The 20439-nt window shown below is 45.3% G+C and overlaps 2 protein-coding genes across 5 annotated transcripts in view; one reads left to right on the top strand and one right to left on the bottom strand.

Annotated features, from left to right (window-relative positions):
• The window catches only part of SCP2 (sterol carrier protein 2), a 45267-nt gene extending 41815 nt beyond the window's left edge, over window positions 1–3452 (bottom strand). The window contains exon 1 of one of the 2 annotated variants that reach the window (XM_042851432.2): window positions 3008–3452. In XM_042851432.2, the coding sequence (XP_042707366.2) occupies window positions 3008–3058 (51 nt within the window). In that variant the 5' untranslated portion in view covers window positions 3059–3452. The remainder of the gene's footprint in view (window positions 1–3007) is intronic. The other variant, XM_008167914.4, reaches the window with a different exon arrangement.
• A 3913-nt stretch (window positions 3453–7365) lies between these two features.
• On the top strand, window positions 7366–20351 carry ECHDC2 (enoyl-CoA hydratase domain containing 2). Of its 3 annotated transcripts, none has more exons than XM_005284825.5 (10): window positions 7366–7607; window positions 10325–10392; window positions 11797–11884; window positions 12458–12544; window positions 13882–13974; window positions 15667–15723; window positions 16114–16301; window positions 17584–17634; window positions 18615–18662; window positions 19648–20351. In XM_005284825.5, the coding sequence occupies exons 1-10, from the start codon at window positions 7469–7471 to the stop codon at window positions 19723–19725; spliced, it is 897 nt and encodes a 298-aa protein (XP_005284882.1). In that variant the 5' UTR covers window positions 7366–7468; the 3' UTR covers window positions 19726–20351. The 3 variants fall into 3 exon arrangements, with proteins under 3 accessions (XP_005284882.1, XP_023960674.2, XP_065411437.1); XM_024104906.3 differs by having other exon boundaries at window positions 7407–8010; XM_065555365.1 differs by lacking the exons at window positions 7366–7607; window positions 15667–15723 and adding an exon at window positions 7780–8010.
• The last annotated feature ends 88 nt before the right edge of the window (window positions 20352–20439 follow it).

Below are 20439 nucleotides of genomic sequence, written 5' to 3'. Positions count from 1 at the left end.
ATGGCCTGTCCATGACTTTTACTAAAAATACCACTAACTAAAATCTTAGCTGCTGTGGGGGAGGGGGAGGAACGCTCCCGCAGATGCTGCTGCTCCTGGGGGAGAGAGGGTGCTCCAGGGTCCCACCGATGCTGCTCCTCCAGGGGGGCGGCAGGGGGGGACGCCGATGCTGCTGCTGGGGAGGGGGGAACCATCATTTGAATTACACAAGGCTTTTTCCCTGTTTGATGATATACACAGCCACAGAGGTTTACTTTACAATGCAAATGCTTGCTATCAATTTATAACATGGGGTATAGCTGAGTGAGAACAATACATGCAACATCCTACAAGCATTTTAAAAACACTGAACACATGCTTAACAATTTAACATCTAACATTTATTTTGATAATGCTAACACACAGGTAAGCAAGACTAGTTTCTAGCTATGCATTTGTAAGTGTTCAGTGAGGTCTGAGGTCTTGGCATGAGCTGGCACCTCGTCTGCCAGTGTCATAATTAAGGCTGCAAGTCTTTCAGAGCAATTTGCAACTGGCAAGAGCAAACGGGACAAATGCCCAGTTTTGCCAAAAAGGCTGTCCAGACCAGGGCTTAAAAAAGGGACTGTCCCAGCCAAAACGGGATGTATGGTCACCCTACACCTAGGAAAGGATGGAGACCCTGAGATACCAGGGGAGTTTATGGGCTCTGCCCAGCATAAAGATGAAGGGAAGACTTTTGTGTTTCTTTTTGAACTTTAAAAGTTAATAAACCGGATCCTAAGGAGGGATGTTGCTATTGAACTTGTAAAATACTCATTTGGTTTATTTAGGAAAAAAAGGGGAAAACTGAGATGAAGGGCTGGGCGACTCATGGGAGGGACACAAAGAGGGCCAGCTAAAGGGGGGGAAATGACCCCCCCCACGACACCACCCTGCCCCCAGCCCGGGGGAGGCGCCACGCTTTCCCTGTCCCCTCCCTATCCCACAGGGAAGGGGTGGAAGGCTCTGTCCTCCTGCTGCCTGGAACTGCAGCAGCAGCGAAAGGAGTAGAACGTGGGGCTACCGGGCAGCTTCACACCAGCATCTCCTCCGGCACAGCTGTACCGCCCCCAGCCCAGTCCTGTCCTCCAGTGGGGCTGTACAGACAGGAGACGCAGCTGTATGGAAGGGCTGGCGTGGGACCACCGGCGGCCCCACATTCTGCTCCTTTCTCCGCTGCAGTTCCCTGCTGAATGTGCCCTCGCCCCCAGGCGTCTGGGGAGGGGAATGTGACCCTTCTTGCCCCTCCCAGGCATCGCCAAATGCTACAGCAGGAGGATAAAGGGAATTGGTTCCAGGGACTGGGCAAGGAGCTGTGTGGTCTAAGCTCTCAGGAAGGAGGTGCCAGATCTTCACCCTCATGAGTGTACCCAGGGGCCCCAAGGCAGTGCTTGGGCTCCAGTCAGACTGGGGAGGCTTAGAACACATGGAATGCCCACAGCACTCACCTTTAAGGCTGGCCCTGCCAGGCTTAGCCTTAGAGAAAATGGCACCCTGGCACCGCCGCTGCCTCATCCAGCACCCCTCCCCATTGCCCCTAGCCCCGCCATTGCCTTCCCCATCACCCTTGGCAAATTACCGCCACTCATGGGTAGTGTCTACACCAGGGATCAGCAATCTTTGGCATGTAAGCACCCTGGCGGGCCGGGCCAGTTTACCTGCCGTGTCTGCAGGTTCGGCCGAATGCAGCTCCCACTGGCCGCAGTTTGCTGCTCCAGGCCAATGGGGGCTGTGGGAAGCAGCGGCCAGCCCATCCCTCGGCCCGCGCCGCTTCCTGCCGCCCCCATTGGCCTGGAGCAGTGAACCATGGCCAGTGGGAGCTGCGATCAGCCGAACCTGCGGACGTGGCAGGTAAACAAACTGGCCCGGCCCGCCAGAGTGCTTACCCTGGTGAGCCGCATGCCAAAGGTTGCCGATCCCTGGTCTACATTGAAGTGTTACAGTGGTGCCACTGTAGAAGTTTAAGTGTAGACAAAAGTCCAAACCTCTGGAACAATGGAGGTCTGCAATTACATTTTTTCCAATAGCCCCATAGATTTTATATTCAATTACAGTAGATACAGAAAATATTTCACTGGTGCACTATGGAGTTCCACATCTCTACAGTGCCACCAGCAGTAGCCTTAATTGGAGAAGATTATATATTTTACTAAACATGCAAACTAACAAGTTTTAAAGCACTTCTTCCAAAAATGCATTGGATGGTCTATTCCTGAGGACTAGCCACTTGTGAACGGATCTCTAACAAGGGCAAGTGGAGCCGTTTCAGTGATCAGCTCACCAAAGCAAGTCTTGGGATTTTGTCAAATCCAGAAAAATACATTCCTCTCTTACATGCTCCCCAACTCAAAAAGAGAGGACTATGCTTGGCTCCAACTTTGGGGGAGGAGGGACACCTATTAACCAGGACAGTTTGGACGCAGAAGAGTCATGCCTAAAACCATTCTGGGAGACAGGCCTGAGGTTAAAGCAAGAGAGGAATCGAAGCCGTTTGCTGCACAGGGAGCTGGCCCCAAGTCTGGTCCCCTCAGAGCATTCAGGGATGGGGGAAGGGAAACATCCTGTGCCCAGAGTATCCGACTGTCCGGGGCTTGGTTTGATATATGCAAAACAAACACACACTCTCACACACACACACACACACACACACACTCACACTCTCTCGATTTTCCCCCCTTGCTGTCTGGTAACCCTAGCCCAGACACTACGGTAACGGGTAGCAGTTAAAACCCCACGGCAGAGGGAGCGCAGCTACATAATTAGGGACCCGGGGAAACGCTGTGAGGCGGGCAAGGCGTTGGGGCGGAGGGTGACAGCGGCGCCACTCCCCCCACAATCTCCGCTGTCCAGCCCCAGATCCGGCTGAGCGCTGGGGCGCACACAGCTCCCCCGAGCCCCTCAGAGAAGGGGGCAGAGACACGTGCGATAGGCGCCCGGGGGAGGCGCAAGGTGCCGGAGGGGGGGGGGCACCTAGTGCCCTGAATACCTTGGTCATCCCGACTCCCACCACAAACACTCTCCTGTCCAACGGGGCCATCCTGCAGCTGTGAGAGGAGCGCGCATGCGCGCGCGCTCGAGCCGCCACTGGGCGAAAAGGAGGCGGGCGCTAGCTAGCCGAGAGGACGGGTCGCCCAATCCCGGAGCCACGCCCCCTTACTGCCAGGCGAGAAGAGCCAAAGGTCGCTGAGGGGCCCCCGGGGAGGGGTGGGGTTGGCGCCGTTCTCCTGCCTCTTCCCCCCGCCCCTTCTCTTAAAGGGGCAGCGCCCTTATAACAAACTCTTGCTATCCTTGTCGCCACTTGTCCCTTTCATCGGCTTTACATTAGGGCAGCGGGCGGGAGGAGGACGACGAGGTCGCCTCAGTGTCAGTGGCCGAAAGGGCAGTTGGAGTCGCAGCCAGACCGGCACCGCCGCAGGGCGGATCCGGCCACTGGGCCCATGGGGGTGGGGCCTCTGCTGGGGTCGCTCCAACCAAGGCCGATAGCTGGGGCTGGTGTCCCGTGCCTAGCCCCTTTCCCGGGACCGGCCCCCGGCTCGCACCCGCGGCGGCCGCGTGCCCTCTGAAGAGCGTTAACCGCCGGCCGTGGCGCGTGCCGCCTCCCGCAAAGGGCAGGATCGGGGCCTTGGACTGTGAACTCTCGAGGGGCGGGGCGGGGCGGGGCGGTCTGCGCCGCCCACAGCCCTGTTCGTGTCTAACCTCCGCCAAAGGCAGGGCCGATTAACTTTTTGTGGGCCCCGCGCCTAGGGTGACCAGATGTCCCGATTTTATAGGGACAGTCCTGATTTTGGGGTCTTTTTCTTATATAGGCTCCTATTACCCCCCATCCCCTGTCCCGATTTTTCACACTTGCTGTCTGGTCACCCTACCCGCGCCAAACATATTTTGGGCCCCCCCGGGCAAGGTGCAGAGTGAAGGGCGGGCTGGGGGCAATGAGGCACAGCGTGGCAGGAGCAGCCCTGTGCAGCCCAGCAGGAGGGCACACTGGCCTGCCCAGCCCTGTGCTGCCAGCATGCCCCTTCCCCATGACACCGGCACCACACCGCCCCCCTGCCCAGTGCCCCACCCTTATGCTCAGTGCCCACCCTTCCCAGAGACCTCCCCTCTTGGCCTCCCACCACAACTGCACAGCACCCTGCACGCCACACCACTCACCCAGTGCCCCCCGCCTATAGACCTCCCCACTGCCCACCACCTTCCTCACAGTCCCACCTGCCCAGCACCCCATCCATGTTCCTGAGGGGATTCTGCACCAAAAAATTAAAAATTCTGTGCACAATATTTTAAAATTCTGCAAATTTTGTCAATAAATAAATGTGGAGGCTCCAACATGGCAGTGGGGAGCACAGGCCACTGGTTACATGGAGGTGGGAGATTATCCTGCAGCCCCCCACCCCACCCCGGACAGGGACTCGGCAGTAAGGCTGCACCCATCCCTGACACAGGGCAAGGGCCAGGCTTGCCCCAGAAACACCCTTGGGCCCTGCCCCCCTGTGCCAGGCGCACCAGGTATGGGTGAGCAGGCTCAGCCCAGCAGCAGGATCCAAGTGCAGAGGGACTTAGTGTGGGGGTAAGAGAGTTCTCTGTGGGGCAGTATGGGTGTGGCTGGCTCAGTGGGAGATCTAGATGCACAGAAGCTCATTGGGGTTCCAGGTGCAGGGTCAATGGGACTCTGCAGGTAGGGTGACCAGAAAGCAAATGTGAAAAATCGGGATGGGAGTGGGGGGGGGGGGGTAATAAGAGCCTATATAAGAAAAAGACCCAAAAATCGGGACTGTCCCTATGAAATCGGGACATCTGGTGACCCTATCTGCAGGGGATCCAGGTGAAGGTGTTTGGGGCTCAGCAGGGGTGATCTAGGTGCAGGGGATGTGGGGTTCATTTGGGTGGGGGTCCAGGTGCAGGTGGCTGGGCTTAGTGGGGAGGGTGTCTGCGGGGGCTCATCGGGGTGGTACAGCTGCAGGGGACGGGGGGCTTGTCAGGGTGACGGTTCGATGGGCCTGCTTAACAGGGGAGCCCCAGCTTCTGCCAAGGGGATACCGCATGCTGGGCTCCAGCTTCCCCCCTGCCCCCACTTGCCCCATCTCCTTCTTTTCCCCATCCCATGCCCCTTCCCCACCACTCCATCTCCTCCCCAGGCTTGGGGGGCAGGGGTGAAACCACCCCCCAGCACGAGCTGGCGGAGCGGAGCGGGCTGGAGCCAGATTGCTCCACTTCCTGCCACCCGGTAGTTGCAGGGCAGGTCCAACCCCACACTCACAGGGCAGTGGGAAGTGGAGTGACCCGGCCCCAGCCTGCTCCACTCTGCTCCCCTGGCTCCTGGACTTTGGGGGAGGAGCTGCCCCCCAGCACTCACCAGTGGCACGGTTGGGAGCTGGCGGAGCGGAGTGGGCTGGGTCGCTCCACTTCTGGTGAGTGCAGGACAGACCCGACCCCTGCTGCAGTCCCCTGGGATGCGTGGCTCAGGGGAGGAGGCTTGGAGGGGAAGGGGTGGGGCTGGGGCAGAGCAGGGGTAGGAAGGGGCGCAGCAGGGGCGAGGCAGCTTTTTCCTTCTGACTCTGGGCCCGGCGCTATGGAGCCACTGGCACCATGGTAAACCCAGTATTGGCCAAAGGTGGCGGCTGGCAGGTGTCAGTGGCTCAGTGTCCTCGGCCATGCAGGATGTCAGTGTCGCCGGGTCATTCACTTGAGAGGGAGAATGAAGTCTGCAAAATAGCTCTAACAAGGAAATTTAAATAGCGTTTTTCAATCTGCAACTATTGTCAAATTCAAATAGCAAGTTTGGCAGAAATGTCCCTAGAAAAAAATGGATAGCCAGATTACCAAATTATTAAATTTTCAAATATTATTTGTACATTTCTGAAAAGTTGTCGTGTTGTACAATTGGTACATTCCTCAATAATAATAATTAATATCATACTTAGCATTGTACAGATATTTGTTAATTAATCCTCACAAACCTGTGTTGGTAGGTAAGTATTAATATCCCTATTTTATAAGTAAACTGAGGCAGAGAGGGTAAGTGAATTATTCAAGTCCACAAAAGAAGTCAGATGTACGATTAGAACTCAGAGTGGTATTGTCCCCCTATAAATTATGAGGAGTAACTCATATCCTATGACAGAAAGGCAGTTCCTGGCTTCTAGTCCTGTGCATCTATGGAGTTATGTACTTTCCATCATTGTAGCATCTGAGCATCTCACAAACACTAATGAATCTGCACAACACCTCTGTGAAGTTTTATTGTTCCCATTTTGCAGATGGGGGAGTAGCACAAAGAGATTAAGGTTCAGATCCTTTGGGAGTTAGGTGTCTAAATACTGTTAAGGATCTGGGTCTAAATGACTTGCCCAATGTCATTTGGAAAGTCTGTGGTAGAATGAGAAAATGAAGCCCCAATTCTTGTGTTATAGTCCGCAAAACCCTTCTGCTCAGACATGTCCCCACCCCACTGAACTGGACAGATAGTTAAGTATTTCTCACTCTTTTGTCCCCCTCATTTTCCCATCACAGAAACTACATTTTTTTAAAATGAGAATGTATTTGTATTCCATGGCTGGAGAACAGGCCCCATTCTCCCATGAATATATCATTTTTTATTTTTTTTTGGTAACAGCTGTACCATGTCTAATGTCTGTCACAGTAAATATAATGTTTTGGGATCAGAGTCTTGTAACATAAAATTACTATTTTATATATAGCATTTTTTTTCAGAGAAATTGTAGATTTTTTGTTTCTCATGTCAGCTAATCACTCCTTCCACACACACACACACACACACACACACACACACACACACACACAAAAGACTAAAATGTTTTTATAAAAATGTATAGATACAATGAGTTTTTCCTTCTGGATTAACTTCTATATCCTTTCTAAAATAATTAATTAATTTTGATCCCAAATTAGTTATTTTGTCCTTAATGACAAATGAGTTAATTAGTCCTTAATGAACCCCTGCAGTGCTTAAAATTCAAGGGTGGCAGGATCAAAGCCATAGATTTTGTAGGTAGCAACTGCCCCTCATATAACCTGAGAGACAAGGTGGGTGAGATGATATATTTTATTAGATCAGTCTCTGTTGGTGAGAGAGAAAAGCTTTTGAGCCACAAAGAGCAATGCTTCAGGTCTATATAACCTGTCACCTCTCCTTGCAGTCCCTCAGTATTTCCTGCCATTTCTGATGGTAGCTTCCTACCATCATTTAAATAAATCAGCAACCTTTTCTGAGCCCCCAGTAGGGTCTGGCTCTGGTTCCTATTCAATCAGAGCCAAGCCCAGTTGCAATTTTGCTGGAGTGGTGGGTCCTACTTTCCCCTGCCCTCTGGAGGCTGCAGGAAGCATTTCCGCCAGAGGGTGGCGCAGCAGAGCTTCTCCCCAAACCTGGACGTAGGTGCAGGAGGAAGCCGCCGCCGTTGTCGCTTTGAAAGCCTTGAAAAATAGCCCAATGCTTCGGCTGGGGAGAGCTGCAGCTGGGTGCAGGGCGCTCACCGCGCCGCACCCCCGAGGGGTCGGCGGCCACAGCAAGAGATCCTCGTCTGGGGGGAAGGAGATCATGGTCAATGTGCACGGCGGGGAAAGCAGCGGTGAGTCTAGACCCGCCCCTCCAGTCCCACGGGAGGGAGAAGTAGAAAGTCCGGTGCTGGCCAGACAGCTTCCTGCCCTAGAATGGAGGTAGCCGCAGGAGGGAATCAGCTCTCATCCCCTACCTCTCCCCCTGCGCTACTCAAGTCTTGGCCCACAAAAATGACTCCGTTTTCCGAGCTACACGAAGTAACTCCGTAGAGGGGCTTTCTCTCCTCCCTACCCCGAAATCGCAGCTGGCAACTAAATCCTCCCCTGAAATGTGCAGACTGAAACTGCGGCTATCCTCCAAGGAAGTTGCAACAATCCAGAAACCGAGAAAACCCCAGCCTACCCTACAAAACACACAGTCTAGTTTAACAGCTGCTAATAATCATGTGCCTGATCATGAGCTGACCCTGCCAGGTCTGTATAGGCTGGAGTAAACTGTACAGTAGCCAGATTATAACGAGCATTAGGCCAGCTAGAGGCTTGGCCCCCGGCCTTTATTTTAAACCCATTTCGAATGCACTCTGGGCCTATCCACATAGTACGTATGGGCCAAATGGGCAGTATGTTGTTCTGTAACAAAGCAGAACCAGGAATATTGTACCAGAACTGTTGTCAAACTGTATGTATTTATTCATAGATAGATAGCAGAGATGGGGCAAAAAACAATTCCCATCTACCCCCGAAAAGCAACTATGTTAAAGGATCTGGTTACAACTGGGTAGCTCCTGACCTGTGTCATAGGGACAAAACATATTCCAACTGTCACCTTGAACAGTGCTTAAATCTTGGACTTGGCAAGACTTCAGTGTAATTCAGGAAGTTGGCTGAAACACTTTCAGATCCATCTACTCTATTGGAATGATTTATGTTCTACATATATGTGGTACTAACGACTTGTAACAGGCTCCCGTGATAGGTTAGTTTTTCTATAGTGCAGCTGGAACTTTACTGATTTGTGTTTGGGCTGAAACACCATGTTAAGGTGATTATTCAGGTTGCAAATTTCATAAAGTTCTCTATAATCTTTTTGTCCTACATGGTGTCCTTTATTTGGTCCACAGTTGGCTGACAGGTACAACTACAAAGACCCAACACAGATGGGCACCAGGAAAAGAGCTGGGCAGGAAGCATGCAATGAACTTGGATATAAATAATCTATTCTCTATATTCATTCGGTTTATTTTTTTTTTTCTGATGTTAGTAATGTACAGTAATAAAGGTCGGATAACCTTAGGGTTAGAGGAGAAGAGTTGCAGGTCAATTTGAGGATAAGGTAAGATTTCCACACAACAAGCTTTCAAGGAGGTTAACTTGTTCTGGGATTTGCAAAACAGGTTCTCTAGCTTCTTCTGCAATGTTTTGGTTTTGTACAGTTTTCATAGTGCTAGCTTCCATCGTAGCCCTATGCCAGCTGTTGCACATGTCTTTATTGCTAATTGACTTTTCTCTTCCATTTGGTCGATGGTGATATCGCACCAGCCAGCCAGTAACAAAGGAAGTGGCTCAAATGTAAAGATCTTCTAGCAGTGTAGAAGATATTAACCTTGTATATTTTGTTGTGCATCTTCATGTACAGCACCAACAGGATCATAGAGCAAATTTGGAGCTGGACAGGACTAGGGAAATTAGGAGTAAGAGTCCAACCAGGAAAAAAGGAACTGTACACATTCACAACTGTCAGTCATTGGGAGACAGGAGATCTGGGTTCCATTTTTTTGCTCTGCTACAAGTTTGCTGTGTGACTTTGGGCAAGTCAATTCACCTCTCTGCCTCGCTTTCCCTAGCTGTAAAATGGGGATGATACTTCACAACATCCTGTGATGATGGGGACCTATTCATTCTCACTCATGAGATGCTCAGAGAAGGTGATGAGCACAATAGAAATGCCTGTAAATAAATGAGGAAGTTATTAATGCCCACCCTCACAGAATGTGTGGGGTATTGGAAATGGAACCCATGTCCCCTTTGTGTTCTGCACCAGTGAGAACTTTGGAAATGGCTTCGCTACAGCACATCATTTCTGAGGCTGTTTTTCTTTCAAGAACAGCATGACACGGAGAAGCTGTATGTTAATATTCTACGGACAATGTGTTGCCTTTTTTTTTTTGCTGGACTTTGAGAACCTTGAGCAAGGCAAGGCCCCTGATTCTTAAACTAGTGATTACACAACAGGCTTAATTATGAGAAATGGATTTGCATTTTCCAGATGGCTCTGGACAGTGAACCATTACTAATATTGTCCAGTTTGTGCTGCTGTTCTCCTGTAAGCAGTAGGTATGGGAAGAAGGTTTTCTCCATTAAGGAAAATACCTGAACAGCTAATCTAAGCAGGAAGACAGTATGGGGAAAGCAGAACAGCATGCAAAATGGAACTGTTACATGGATCCAGTCTGTTCTTAGGTTTAAAAAAATGCAAAGAACACCTAGAACTGCCAAGTTAGACAAGAGGTCCACTTTTAAGTTAAAGGCTTATTTATCTACATTTTTTCAGTATTATGTAACCTCACATTGATTCTGTAGTGCTGAATTTCACAATGTGGTCTGGCATGTTCCATTTAAAACTCACTCACTTAAGCAGCCTACTTTATATTTTAAAAAATCTTTATACAAAGTCTCAAGAAAGAAGAGTTACAGTACTTGGGGCTATTGTTCTAAGAAGACTTGCCATGTCAAATATAACTTGTATCTTTAAACAAAATGTAACTGAAATTGTCTCTTTTTACTAAAGGAATTGCTGAAATCCTGATGAACAGAGCCCATGCCAGAAATTCACTGGGAAGAGTACTTGTTAATGAAGTAAGTATATCTGCTTCTCTATCTCTAGACTAAATATTGTTTAGAATTGTGATCAGTATCTAAATGTATCCTGTAGAAGTAAAATGGCCATAGTAATTGCAGAAGAGAAAACTTAAGCACCCAATCACCTTGTATTTTGGCTTTTTTTTTTTAATATGTAAGACTTTACACATACTAACTAATTCTCACCACTCTAAAGAGGCTGGAAAATAGGTTAAGTTTAGTTACTCCCATTTTACAGATGGGGACACTGCTACATTTTTGTTGGATGCGCCTTCCAGAGCTGCAGTGTCTCCTTTTCCCCGTATCTTGGGGCATTAGTAGCTCCTGGATATTCATGATCTCAGGTTTCCACTGTCTATCAAAGAGGAAAAACTTAGAGCATGTTGTGTTGCCAGCTAGGGAAAATGAACTCACAGATCAGAGATGCACCAAAATAAAGAGGCAAGAATTTATTGTTGTTAATCTCCTAATAGGGGAACTTTGAACTATCAAAAATATTTCTGGATAGGGAGCAAGATATGACTGGCTTTTATAACGAACACTAAATTATTCCACTTAAAGAGATGCTGGCATGATTGTTACGGCAAAAAATATGTGTGCCTTCAGAATGGTCCCATCTTGCTTACTTTCAGAAATCTCCCTGGTATTTACTTTTGGCAATCTAATCATTGTTGTATCTAGTACATTATTTTATTTTAATCAAATATACAATTTACTGTTAGTGAATGAACCTGTGTAAATTCACTGTTCGATAACAACCAGTTGTGTATTTGGTTTCCTTAATGTCCGTCCTGCAGTAGGACTGGGTTTCAAAATCAACAAATGGAAGGGGTCTGGAAGGTATTAGAATTTCACCCCAAAGCAGTTTCCATGTAGGTCCATTGTTTGGGCCTAACAACTTGGGCTGGGTTCAGCTTGATGGTCTAGGCCTACTGAGGTGAGATACCATGTGTGAGATCCAAGTCTGAGACTAGAGCTATGTCCTTTGTTGCTAGGCCAGCAGGGGCTGGGAGTAGTCAAAAGGCGGCTTAGTCCCTGGGGAAAGGAGACTTTGTGTTGGTCGTAAGCAACCTTTTTGGTCAAATTGGGGACTGACCTGTTTCAGAGGAAGCCTTGCGCAACTCTGAAGAGGAAGGACAGTCAGGGATACAGAAAAATCTCTGTGGATGGGATTGAAAAGAGGGGAATCCTAAGAGTTTCAGGAGAGGCTTGTAGAAACCATGTGTGGAGCAAGGACCATCCTTGAGGCTGGCTTTCTAAGAGATCCCTATGCCCACCGAGAACAAGGAAATTAAACTTTTATCAAAATATAGGGGTCTTCAGTCATTTAAACATGCATAGTAATTTAGATGCTTGACGCATTCAGTTTTTCTTAACTCCTCTTCTTGATTAAACTCTTAGCTATTCAGAGTTCTAGAAAGTCTCCGTTGTGATGAAAGGATCCGCGTGGTAGTGTTTAAAAGTGAAGTCAAAGGCGTGTTTTGTGCAGGTATGTAACCAATGTTCTGTGACTTGATATTAAAAACAGATCCCTTCAAATTATGTTGTACAGATTAGACTATGCTAAGCAACAGATGTAAAAACAAACTTAAGGAAATCAGTTTGACTTTGTGGGGTAACAAGGAACAAACCATTGCCTTGTCCTGGCTAGGCATATGTAACTCCCTGCTTTAGAAATTGAGACCTCAGCAGGCAGAGCAAGCTACCTCTGAAGACTAGCTCTTCTCTCTTTATATTACCATTTCTTTCCAGTTAGACCCATGGGCTGCTCACAGGAGGGCCCCTACCCTGCAATTTTGAGATTTAACCTCCTTAGGCATAGGAATTGGTGGTGCTCTAGGAACTGTCTAACAAGACAGCAACAGAGCAGAGCATTCCACAACCATTCTTAAAGCCTGAATGCTTGAATTCCAGGGATGCTGCACCTAAGCTCCAGTAGTCTAGAGAGATGTCATTCCGCTTTTGAACTTGACTCTCCTGCATAGTCACATCAAGCACTGTTGCTCAACTGCCTGTTACCTTTCTTCTATCACTGAATTCTTTGTTTTCCTCCACACTTTAGGCGCTGACTTAAAGGAGCGTGCCCAAATGAATGATACAGAGGTTGGACACTTTGTTCACAGGCTGAGAAGTTTAATGGATGAAATTGGTAAATGATCAGTTATAAAACATCTATTTCTATATATGCCCACACCGTGGGGGGGCAGTCAGTGGTGCTATATCAGGGAAACTTTATAAGGATACCTCCCCTAAAAGGGTAAAACTCGTCCATGCAAGAGACGGTTCTTGGGGCCTGGTCCAGACTGCGGAATGAACTTCCATCTAAAGAACTAAGGACTATCTTCTGCTCCAAGTGCAAGGTGCGCTTCTTGGAGCTACCGTCTCTAAGAGAAATGAGAGCAGCAAATACACTCTCAAAAAAACCCCACTTCATAGCACACACAGCTCTCCCCCAGTGGGAGAGGATATGAAAGAATGAACCATACATGACAGATGTTAGTCATGTCACTTAATGCATGTTACTGGAAGGTGCTCAGATACTACAGGGATAGGTGTGATACAAGAACCTATATAGAATAGTAAAGGTGCTTGGATCATTGAGTCAATTTCAAGTTGGAATAGCCTCTGAAGATTTTACCTCTTTTTAGACAAGTGTGGATTTGCACAGTCAATTCTCTTCTTGCATTATTCTGTTGTCCCTGGAGGGAGATATTTTAGCTAGATGTTTAAAACACGAATCTGACTAGAATATCAATCAAAGTAACAGTAAGAAGAAGATAAATGTATTATCCAAAATACCTGCACCCACATGTGACTTTCATGTTACAAAGCACCAAGCGATGTTTGAGGGAGTGTTGTTGAGTAGTTAGAACCAGGAACTTCAAGATAACACTTCCGGATTTTGTTCCTAACTTTTCTATTCACTCAGTGCGATTTGTTTGTTTTTTCTTTGCAAGAGATACTTGACCACTAGGTGCCTTGGTTTCCCCAACTTTAAAATGGGAGAGAGACTCACCTAGCTCACAAGTTTTGGGAGACTTACGTAATGTTCATAAACATACTAAATGCAGTATGTAATGGTCAGCTGAATTGGACAGCAGTAGGGACTGACCATTTGTAGCCATATAAAATGGAACATGGAGAGTGCCTCAGAGTGTAGAATCTGTTAATTGACTGTTCCATTGTAACACATTAAATGTGAACATCCAGTTATCTCCGTTTCAAGGAGGCAGAGCTTTAGTTTGAGAAAATAAACTTTGTTTTACATTTCAGTGCTTTATAATGTGGAATTATTTTTAAAGAGGAGAAGGAGGAAGGAAAAAAGCACAACTTTTTACCATTTGAAGATCGTTTCCTTGTTCCTTTTGACTTACGGAAATCGTAGCATCATACCAAACTTTGAACATTTGAGATGTAATTACATGAAACACTCAGTGAAAAACCGCTCCTGTAATTAAACTTTCAAATCTGTTTTGTCTTTAATAGCTGCACTGCCTATGCCCACAATAGCTGCAATAGAAGGCTATGCATTGGGTGGGGGATTGGAATTGGCATTAGCGTGTGATCTTCGAATAGCAGGTATGTGCACTGCCAAATAGGGGATATTTAAAGTAATCACTGGTTTTAGTTAAACAACATTTGAAAGTAAGTTAAAGGCTGTTTGGTTCCCTTTCTGATAAGCTAATACAGGAACTTGTGTAATGTAGGAAATGAATAGGCACTTGCCTAAAATTTTGGTGACATTTAACTATTTGAGAAAGCTGTATGTCTTTTTTGTTTAAAAGGGGAAACAATTTTAGATGAGGTATCAATATGAGTTACACTAAAATTCTTTTGGAAGGGGTTAAGCTCCTGTTGGTGGTAGGGGTATATGGTTAATGCCCACTAAGAGCGGGTTTATTGAGTGACTGATCAATTCTGGTTGGGTCCAACCTACTTTTAGCAGTGAGGTCCCTGCACATTGATGAGAATAGACCCTTTAGAAAGTACATCAACAGAGGGACTGGGCCATCCCTATGTACTTGTAACTTGCACAAGATCAGAGAGCTGCTATTTCTTTTCAAAACACCTCCATTATCTCAGATCATGTGACAAGTTGAATTATGACAGTTTTACTTTATCACCCAGTGACCTGGTGTGCACAAGTCTGATCTCAGGCTAATTCCAAGCCTAATTCAGACAGAACCAAAACCTCCTCCCCACTTGCATCCATTTCAGGGGTGGGTAACAATCTCTTCTAGAGGCTCACAGTCCAGTGAGGTACTGCAACTTCTTCAGTGCACCCTGCCTTTGGAATAAGTGTCCCCACGTAACTCTCATAGTGCTACCAGATTTCCTTCTTATTGCTTAATATGAAAATGCTTAATCTCTCTAGTAAACACAGCATATACATTAATGGGTGAGTTTTTTTTTTTAAAGTTAGCAAAATGCTTTAATTCCTACCTCCCTTCTGAATCTTCATATCACACCCTTAGCCCCCTTTTTCTGGGGGAAAAAAATGCCAAGTTTCCTGGAAGCAGTCAGCTACAAAGGATATTTAAGTCCAGGCTCCTCATCACCTAACTTGTAGCTGCGGTTGGTTGACTGTAGCACCCATCCTCTCTGGCTACCTGAAGTTAATGTTGTAACCTGGCCCATCTTATTCCTGAAATCTCCCAAAATGGCAGTTTGGTAACTTAATGCTCCTTAAAAGATAAATGTTCTGATTGTACAACAGACACCTCAAAGCTGTTTGTCTTAAACAGCTTATGTCTTAAAAAATGCAATAAGAACTAGCATTTGAGGCTGGTCTTCAATTGAGAATGGAGAGTCTAGCTGCAGGATGCCCACATTGAATGAATGCTAAAAATCAACTTTGCACAGAGATCACGTTCCAGCTGGTGCTAAGGTGTTAGATAGGCAGAGAGACTTTTATTCAGCAAAAGCTGGCATCAAAATTTCTCCTCTATTTGTGGAACAAACATGTGTGTGTCAGAAAAGTGTTTAGGCCAAGATCCATAGCTCCTAGTTTGCTCAGCAAATAGTATGCCCAACATAAACAAGTTCACACAAATCGCTGCAGTCACTCATTTTAGTTGCATTTTTGATACCTTTCAATACAAAATGAGGCATGTTTAGTGTGAAAGGAATTTAGCCACTTGACACCATTGACTCTAGTGGGATTCATCCACTGGCATTCTCTGAGTGAAAACTATCTTAGTGTAATGTTAACAGCTATCTTCTGGTTTGAGAAAGTAACTTTTAAAAAAAAATTTTTTTCTTTAAAAAAAGCTTCATCAGCTAAAATGGGCCTGATTGAGACCACCAGAGGACTTCTTCCAGGTGCAGGTAACCTATCTTCATTAAATCTTATATTTTTACAACTATATATGAATTTTACTGTAGGGTACTTGATGAAAATCCTTTTATATACAAAGGAAGTGTTATCTAGTAGCCAGTGCAAGGAGCAGGGAGTCAGAATTGCAGAGTTTGTCTGAGCTCTGCTACTGACGTCCTGTGATCTTAGGAAGACCATTTCATCCTTTCATTTTCCCCTTGTTCACTCCACCGAGGTGCTGTGATTTAATGTGTGAAATGTTGAGCTCCTCAGCTGACGGGCTACAGTGCATGGTACTACTAAAACACCATGTTTTTCACATGTATAAACAAGTAAAATATATTTGAGTGGTTTTTGCTATTTGTTTCTCAGAAAACAATAATGTGGTATATTGTCTTAAGGTGGAACCCAACGCCTGCCCCGCTGTATTGGAATAGGTCTTGCTAAGGAACTCATTTTCACTGGCAGACAGATTAATGGACAAGAAGCACTCTCAATAGGATTAGTAAACCACACAGTGCCACAGAATGATGAAGGGGATGCTGCTTACCAGAGAGCATTAACCTTGGCTAAAGAAATTCTCCCTCAGGTCAGTATTGTTTATTTGGCTCGTGTTTTGGCTACGTTGTGGAACATGGCTAGCTTCTTACCTCTTTCCATGACATATTAAAATCTTGGGGGACTTATTTTTCTTAAAGCATCTTCAACCCAATCTCTCTCTTAGCAGATTCAATTAAGTGCAAATGATGCAATGTAGACATCTACTAGCTGACTTGCGGGCACAATCAGACCTCTAGGTGTCATTGCTTACACCAGCAAAAAGGAGGCAAGCTTTGAAAATTAGATCTTTGAAATTAGTGTGAGAAACCAAACTTATTTTTGTTTCCTCTTCATGAACGGGATCTGAATGACTCCAGCAAAATAGCCTTCATCATCTCCCACTGCATTAGCTGTTGTATTTTACTTCCATTAGGAACGGTAGGAGACACAACTAACGGTTCCTTAGCATTAGAACATTCTTATTCTGTGCGTCGAACACATAACCATCATACACTGTTTGAAATAACAATCTGGGACTGCTCTCTAAAGTGGTAGCACTGTACACATCCAGCCCTAAAAGTGATAACTTTCAATCTGCTGATTTTTGTTTTGCTAATTTGTCTTGCAGTGGTACTTAGCACTACCACTGTTTCAGTGCAAGCTGTGGGCGCTCAGCGCCTCTGACAATCAGGCCATATATTTAGGCACTCAAGTCTGAAAACTTTGGCTTGAATACTTAAAAGTACATTCTGTTATGAACTGTAGACAGTCTTTGCTTTTTTGGCTATATATAGTATTAGCTTTATTGCAAACTCCTGAAGACAAGAGACTGCCTTTGGAAAAAGCTGGGTGAATAACTGACTTTTCAGTTTGTTGACAGTTCCAAACAAAAATTGTTTTGGGTTAAACTGAAAATTATTTTTCAAAATTTCCAAACAGATTGTCAAAACAATTTAGACTAGATTTTAAAATGACCTTTTTTTTTTTAAAAAAAAAAAGGTAAAAGTTGAAACATTGTTTTGAAATGTTAAAATGAAAGTTTTTTTATTTTTAATTTTTAATGGGGGGGGGGGGGCAGTTCCTTGTAAAAAAAACAAAAAAAAAAGACCTAAACATTAATTTAAAGTCTTGCTGTTGCCAAATCTTTATTTCTTTTGCTGAAAACAGTGTGCAAAACATTTTCCCCTGCTCTATTTGGAAGAAAGAATAATATGGACTGTTATACAGGAAGTCAGACTAGATCACAATGGTCCCTCCTGCCCTTGGAAGCTATGAACTACTGCCTTTTAGTGTACATTGAAGTGACTTCAGTTACCTTTTTTGTTTTAAAGGCTCCCATCGCTGTGAAAATGGGTAAACTGGCAATAAACAGAGGGATAGAGGTAACTTTTTTTTTTCTCCCCAAGAGAATGTTTATGAAATGTTCAGTGAGTCAAAAATTTAAGAGCGACTCATAACTGCAGTAAAAATGTTTAGAACAGTCATGAATAAAGTTCTGTAAATGGATTCTAATCCCTGTTTTCAATAAGGGATCAATCTCTTTGTAAGTGACTCCTGAGGCATGAACAAAATTAAGGCCTTGGTTACACTTGTGAGTTACTGTGCTGTAAAGCCTCCCCCAGCGCTGTAACTCACTCCCCGTCCACACTGGCAGGGCACTTACAGTGCTGTATGTCCCTGGGTACACCGCTGCAGGTACTCCACCTCCCCGAGAAGCATAAGAGATACAGCGGAGTGGCTGCGACTGACTCACGGGTGTGAGTGTAAACGCTTGCAGCACTGTACTAATCACCTTGTCAAGTGGCCAATCCTCTCCATTGTTGTGACTGGCTGCAGGAATGCGGGCTCCTACCACAGAGAAAAAGCAAACAGTTTGCTCCTCACTTTGAGTGAGTGAATGAATAAGCAGGGGGCCGGGAGTTCGGAACTTGCAAAATAGAGTGCGGACTCTCTCTCTCCCCCCACACTCCACCCCACCCCCGTTTTGAAAAGCATGTTGCAGCCACATGAATGCTGGGCTAGCTGCCCATAATGCACCACTCCCAACACAGCTGCAAATGTTACAAGTGTGGCCACGCCACTGTGCTGTCAGTTGTCAGTGTGGACAGACTGCAACGCTTTTCCCTACTCAGCTGTACGAAGACAGGTTTACCTCACAGCGCTGTACAGCTGCAAGTGTAGCCAAGGCCTAACAGTTTAGTAGAGCAGGATTCTGACTCCATGTTAGCTGTAAATACTATAACAGTAATGCTAGGATTAGAGTTAGTAATTTAATACTAACTGACCTTTAATCATGGAAAATACTCAAAAGGGTACTGCAATTTAAATGCTGTGTACTTCAGAGATCACTTTTTCTCTTCAGGTGGATATTGCATCGGGGATGGCTATTGAGGGAATGTGTTATGCACAGGTATGTTAATTTTTTTTAAAAATCACTGTACATTTCCTAAATACTGTAATAGCCTCAACTTCCATGAGATAAGAAGTTTAATGGTTAAAACTCATACAAACATTTGAAAACTTACTGACGTCCCTTAGCGCTTGTCTATATTGTAGCTATTGTAGAATAACTATCCTGCAATAACCTCATCTATGGACACACTTACTCTGAATCAGTTCAACTAATTCAGACGTGGATTAATCTTAAATCACAAAAAGGCATACTTACTCTGGAATAAGAGCGTCCATGCCATCTTTCCAGAATAACTAACTGTTCTGTTTTAAATTCACACCCTGACTTATTCCACAATAACTTTCTTGTATAGACATTCCCTTAATGGGAAGGTAAAACTTAAATCCTTGTTTAACAGGGTTCCTATGAATGCTAGTTGGACTCCTGCACCTGCCTCAGACTGAACTTGGTCTATCAAGGCCCTTACTTGATCTTACTGAATAAAAATTGCATGTTTTACTAGATTTAGCCCTATGTACCCACGTATACAATTTCTAGCATGGGCCCTTACATTGTGATGTAAGGGGACTGGTTGAATTGGACACTAGATTCCTGTTGTACTGTATGTATCGAAGGTTTTCTGGTTAGGTTGAAACCATATTTCAGGAGCATGCAAGACTTCTCTTCCAGTGGAGTATTTTCTTTGTATCCTCAAAATGAGTTATTTTGGGCTTGTGGATCTTACTGTACATAATGGAGGACAGTGCCATTAAATTCAATGGCATTGTCCATTGGACTGCATCAAGTGCTCACGTGCTATGCCCTGCCCTGAAAGTTATTTAAACTTTTCCTCCATGTAAGATGTGGCAGTTGACCACCTTACTTCTGAGATGTTGATTTAATATCCATAAAAGCTTTTACTTCTTAGTATATTGACAGTGATTTTAATTCAGTATTGGCTGCCTAACTTTACAAAATAAACTGCTTTTTTATTGTAATGCAGAATATTCCTACAAGAGACCGCCAAGAAGGGATGGCTGCCTTCAGAGAGAAACGTCCACCCCAGTTTATTGGGGAATAGCCCTCCAAGGATTTCCTTATTCCAGGGCATGAGTCTTTAGGAAGTAAAATGGAGGTGCACAACCTTAAACTTAATGGAAATTGTTAAATATTAAATTCTACAATCTTAATTCTCTACCATGGACACTGCTACATTCCTGGACACTCCACAGGAGACAGTTTTACAAGGATAATTAAGGTATTGAACAGTTTCATTAAACCAAAAACAAGTTTTTTTAGACTGGTAAAGCTATGACTAAAGTCATAGGGGAGACTGGGGTTGTATACTAAGCTGTCAGGAGAGACTTTTGCTATTAGTCTAAATCCAGAACAGGTTCACAGTGAATGAGAGGCCAGTACAGTGGTCCAGCTGAAAGAATTTGGCCTCAGTTCATTTTAAGTGGGCACTATACCTGCTTGTAACTACAACAGATAGGCCAAATGGATAAACAAGTTTAATGCCCGAACTAGCCTCTTATACCTAGTACATGGAGGTATTCAGGCCTGAAAGGGAAAGCATAGATTGCTGTTGGTCATGGGATCTGACCTAAATTAATTTCAGAACTCATTACCAATTTTTGGAATGCAAAAGTTACTTTGTTTCCTCTTTGTATTGTATGAAAACCACAAATAAACTCTGTGCCTTAATTTTTTGTGTGGTTTGCTGTGACGCACTTGGTGCTAGCAAGGACCAGTAACTTGCTGTAATATTATAACCAGAAGTTTCCATGAAAAT

The sequence above is a fragment of the Chrysemys picta genome, chromosome 8 (genome assembly GCF_011386835.1).
Source record: "Chrysemys picta bellii isolate R12L10 chromosome 8, ASM1138683v2, whole genome shotgun sequence".
NCBI lineage: Eukaryota > Metazoa > Chordata > Testudines > Emydidae > Chrysemys > Chrysemys picta.
Note: the sequence above shows the minus strand (reverse complement) of the source record. Positions and strands in the feature narration are given on the sequence as shown.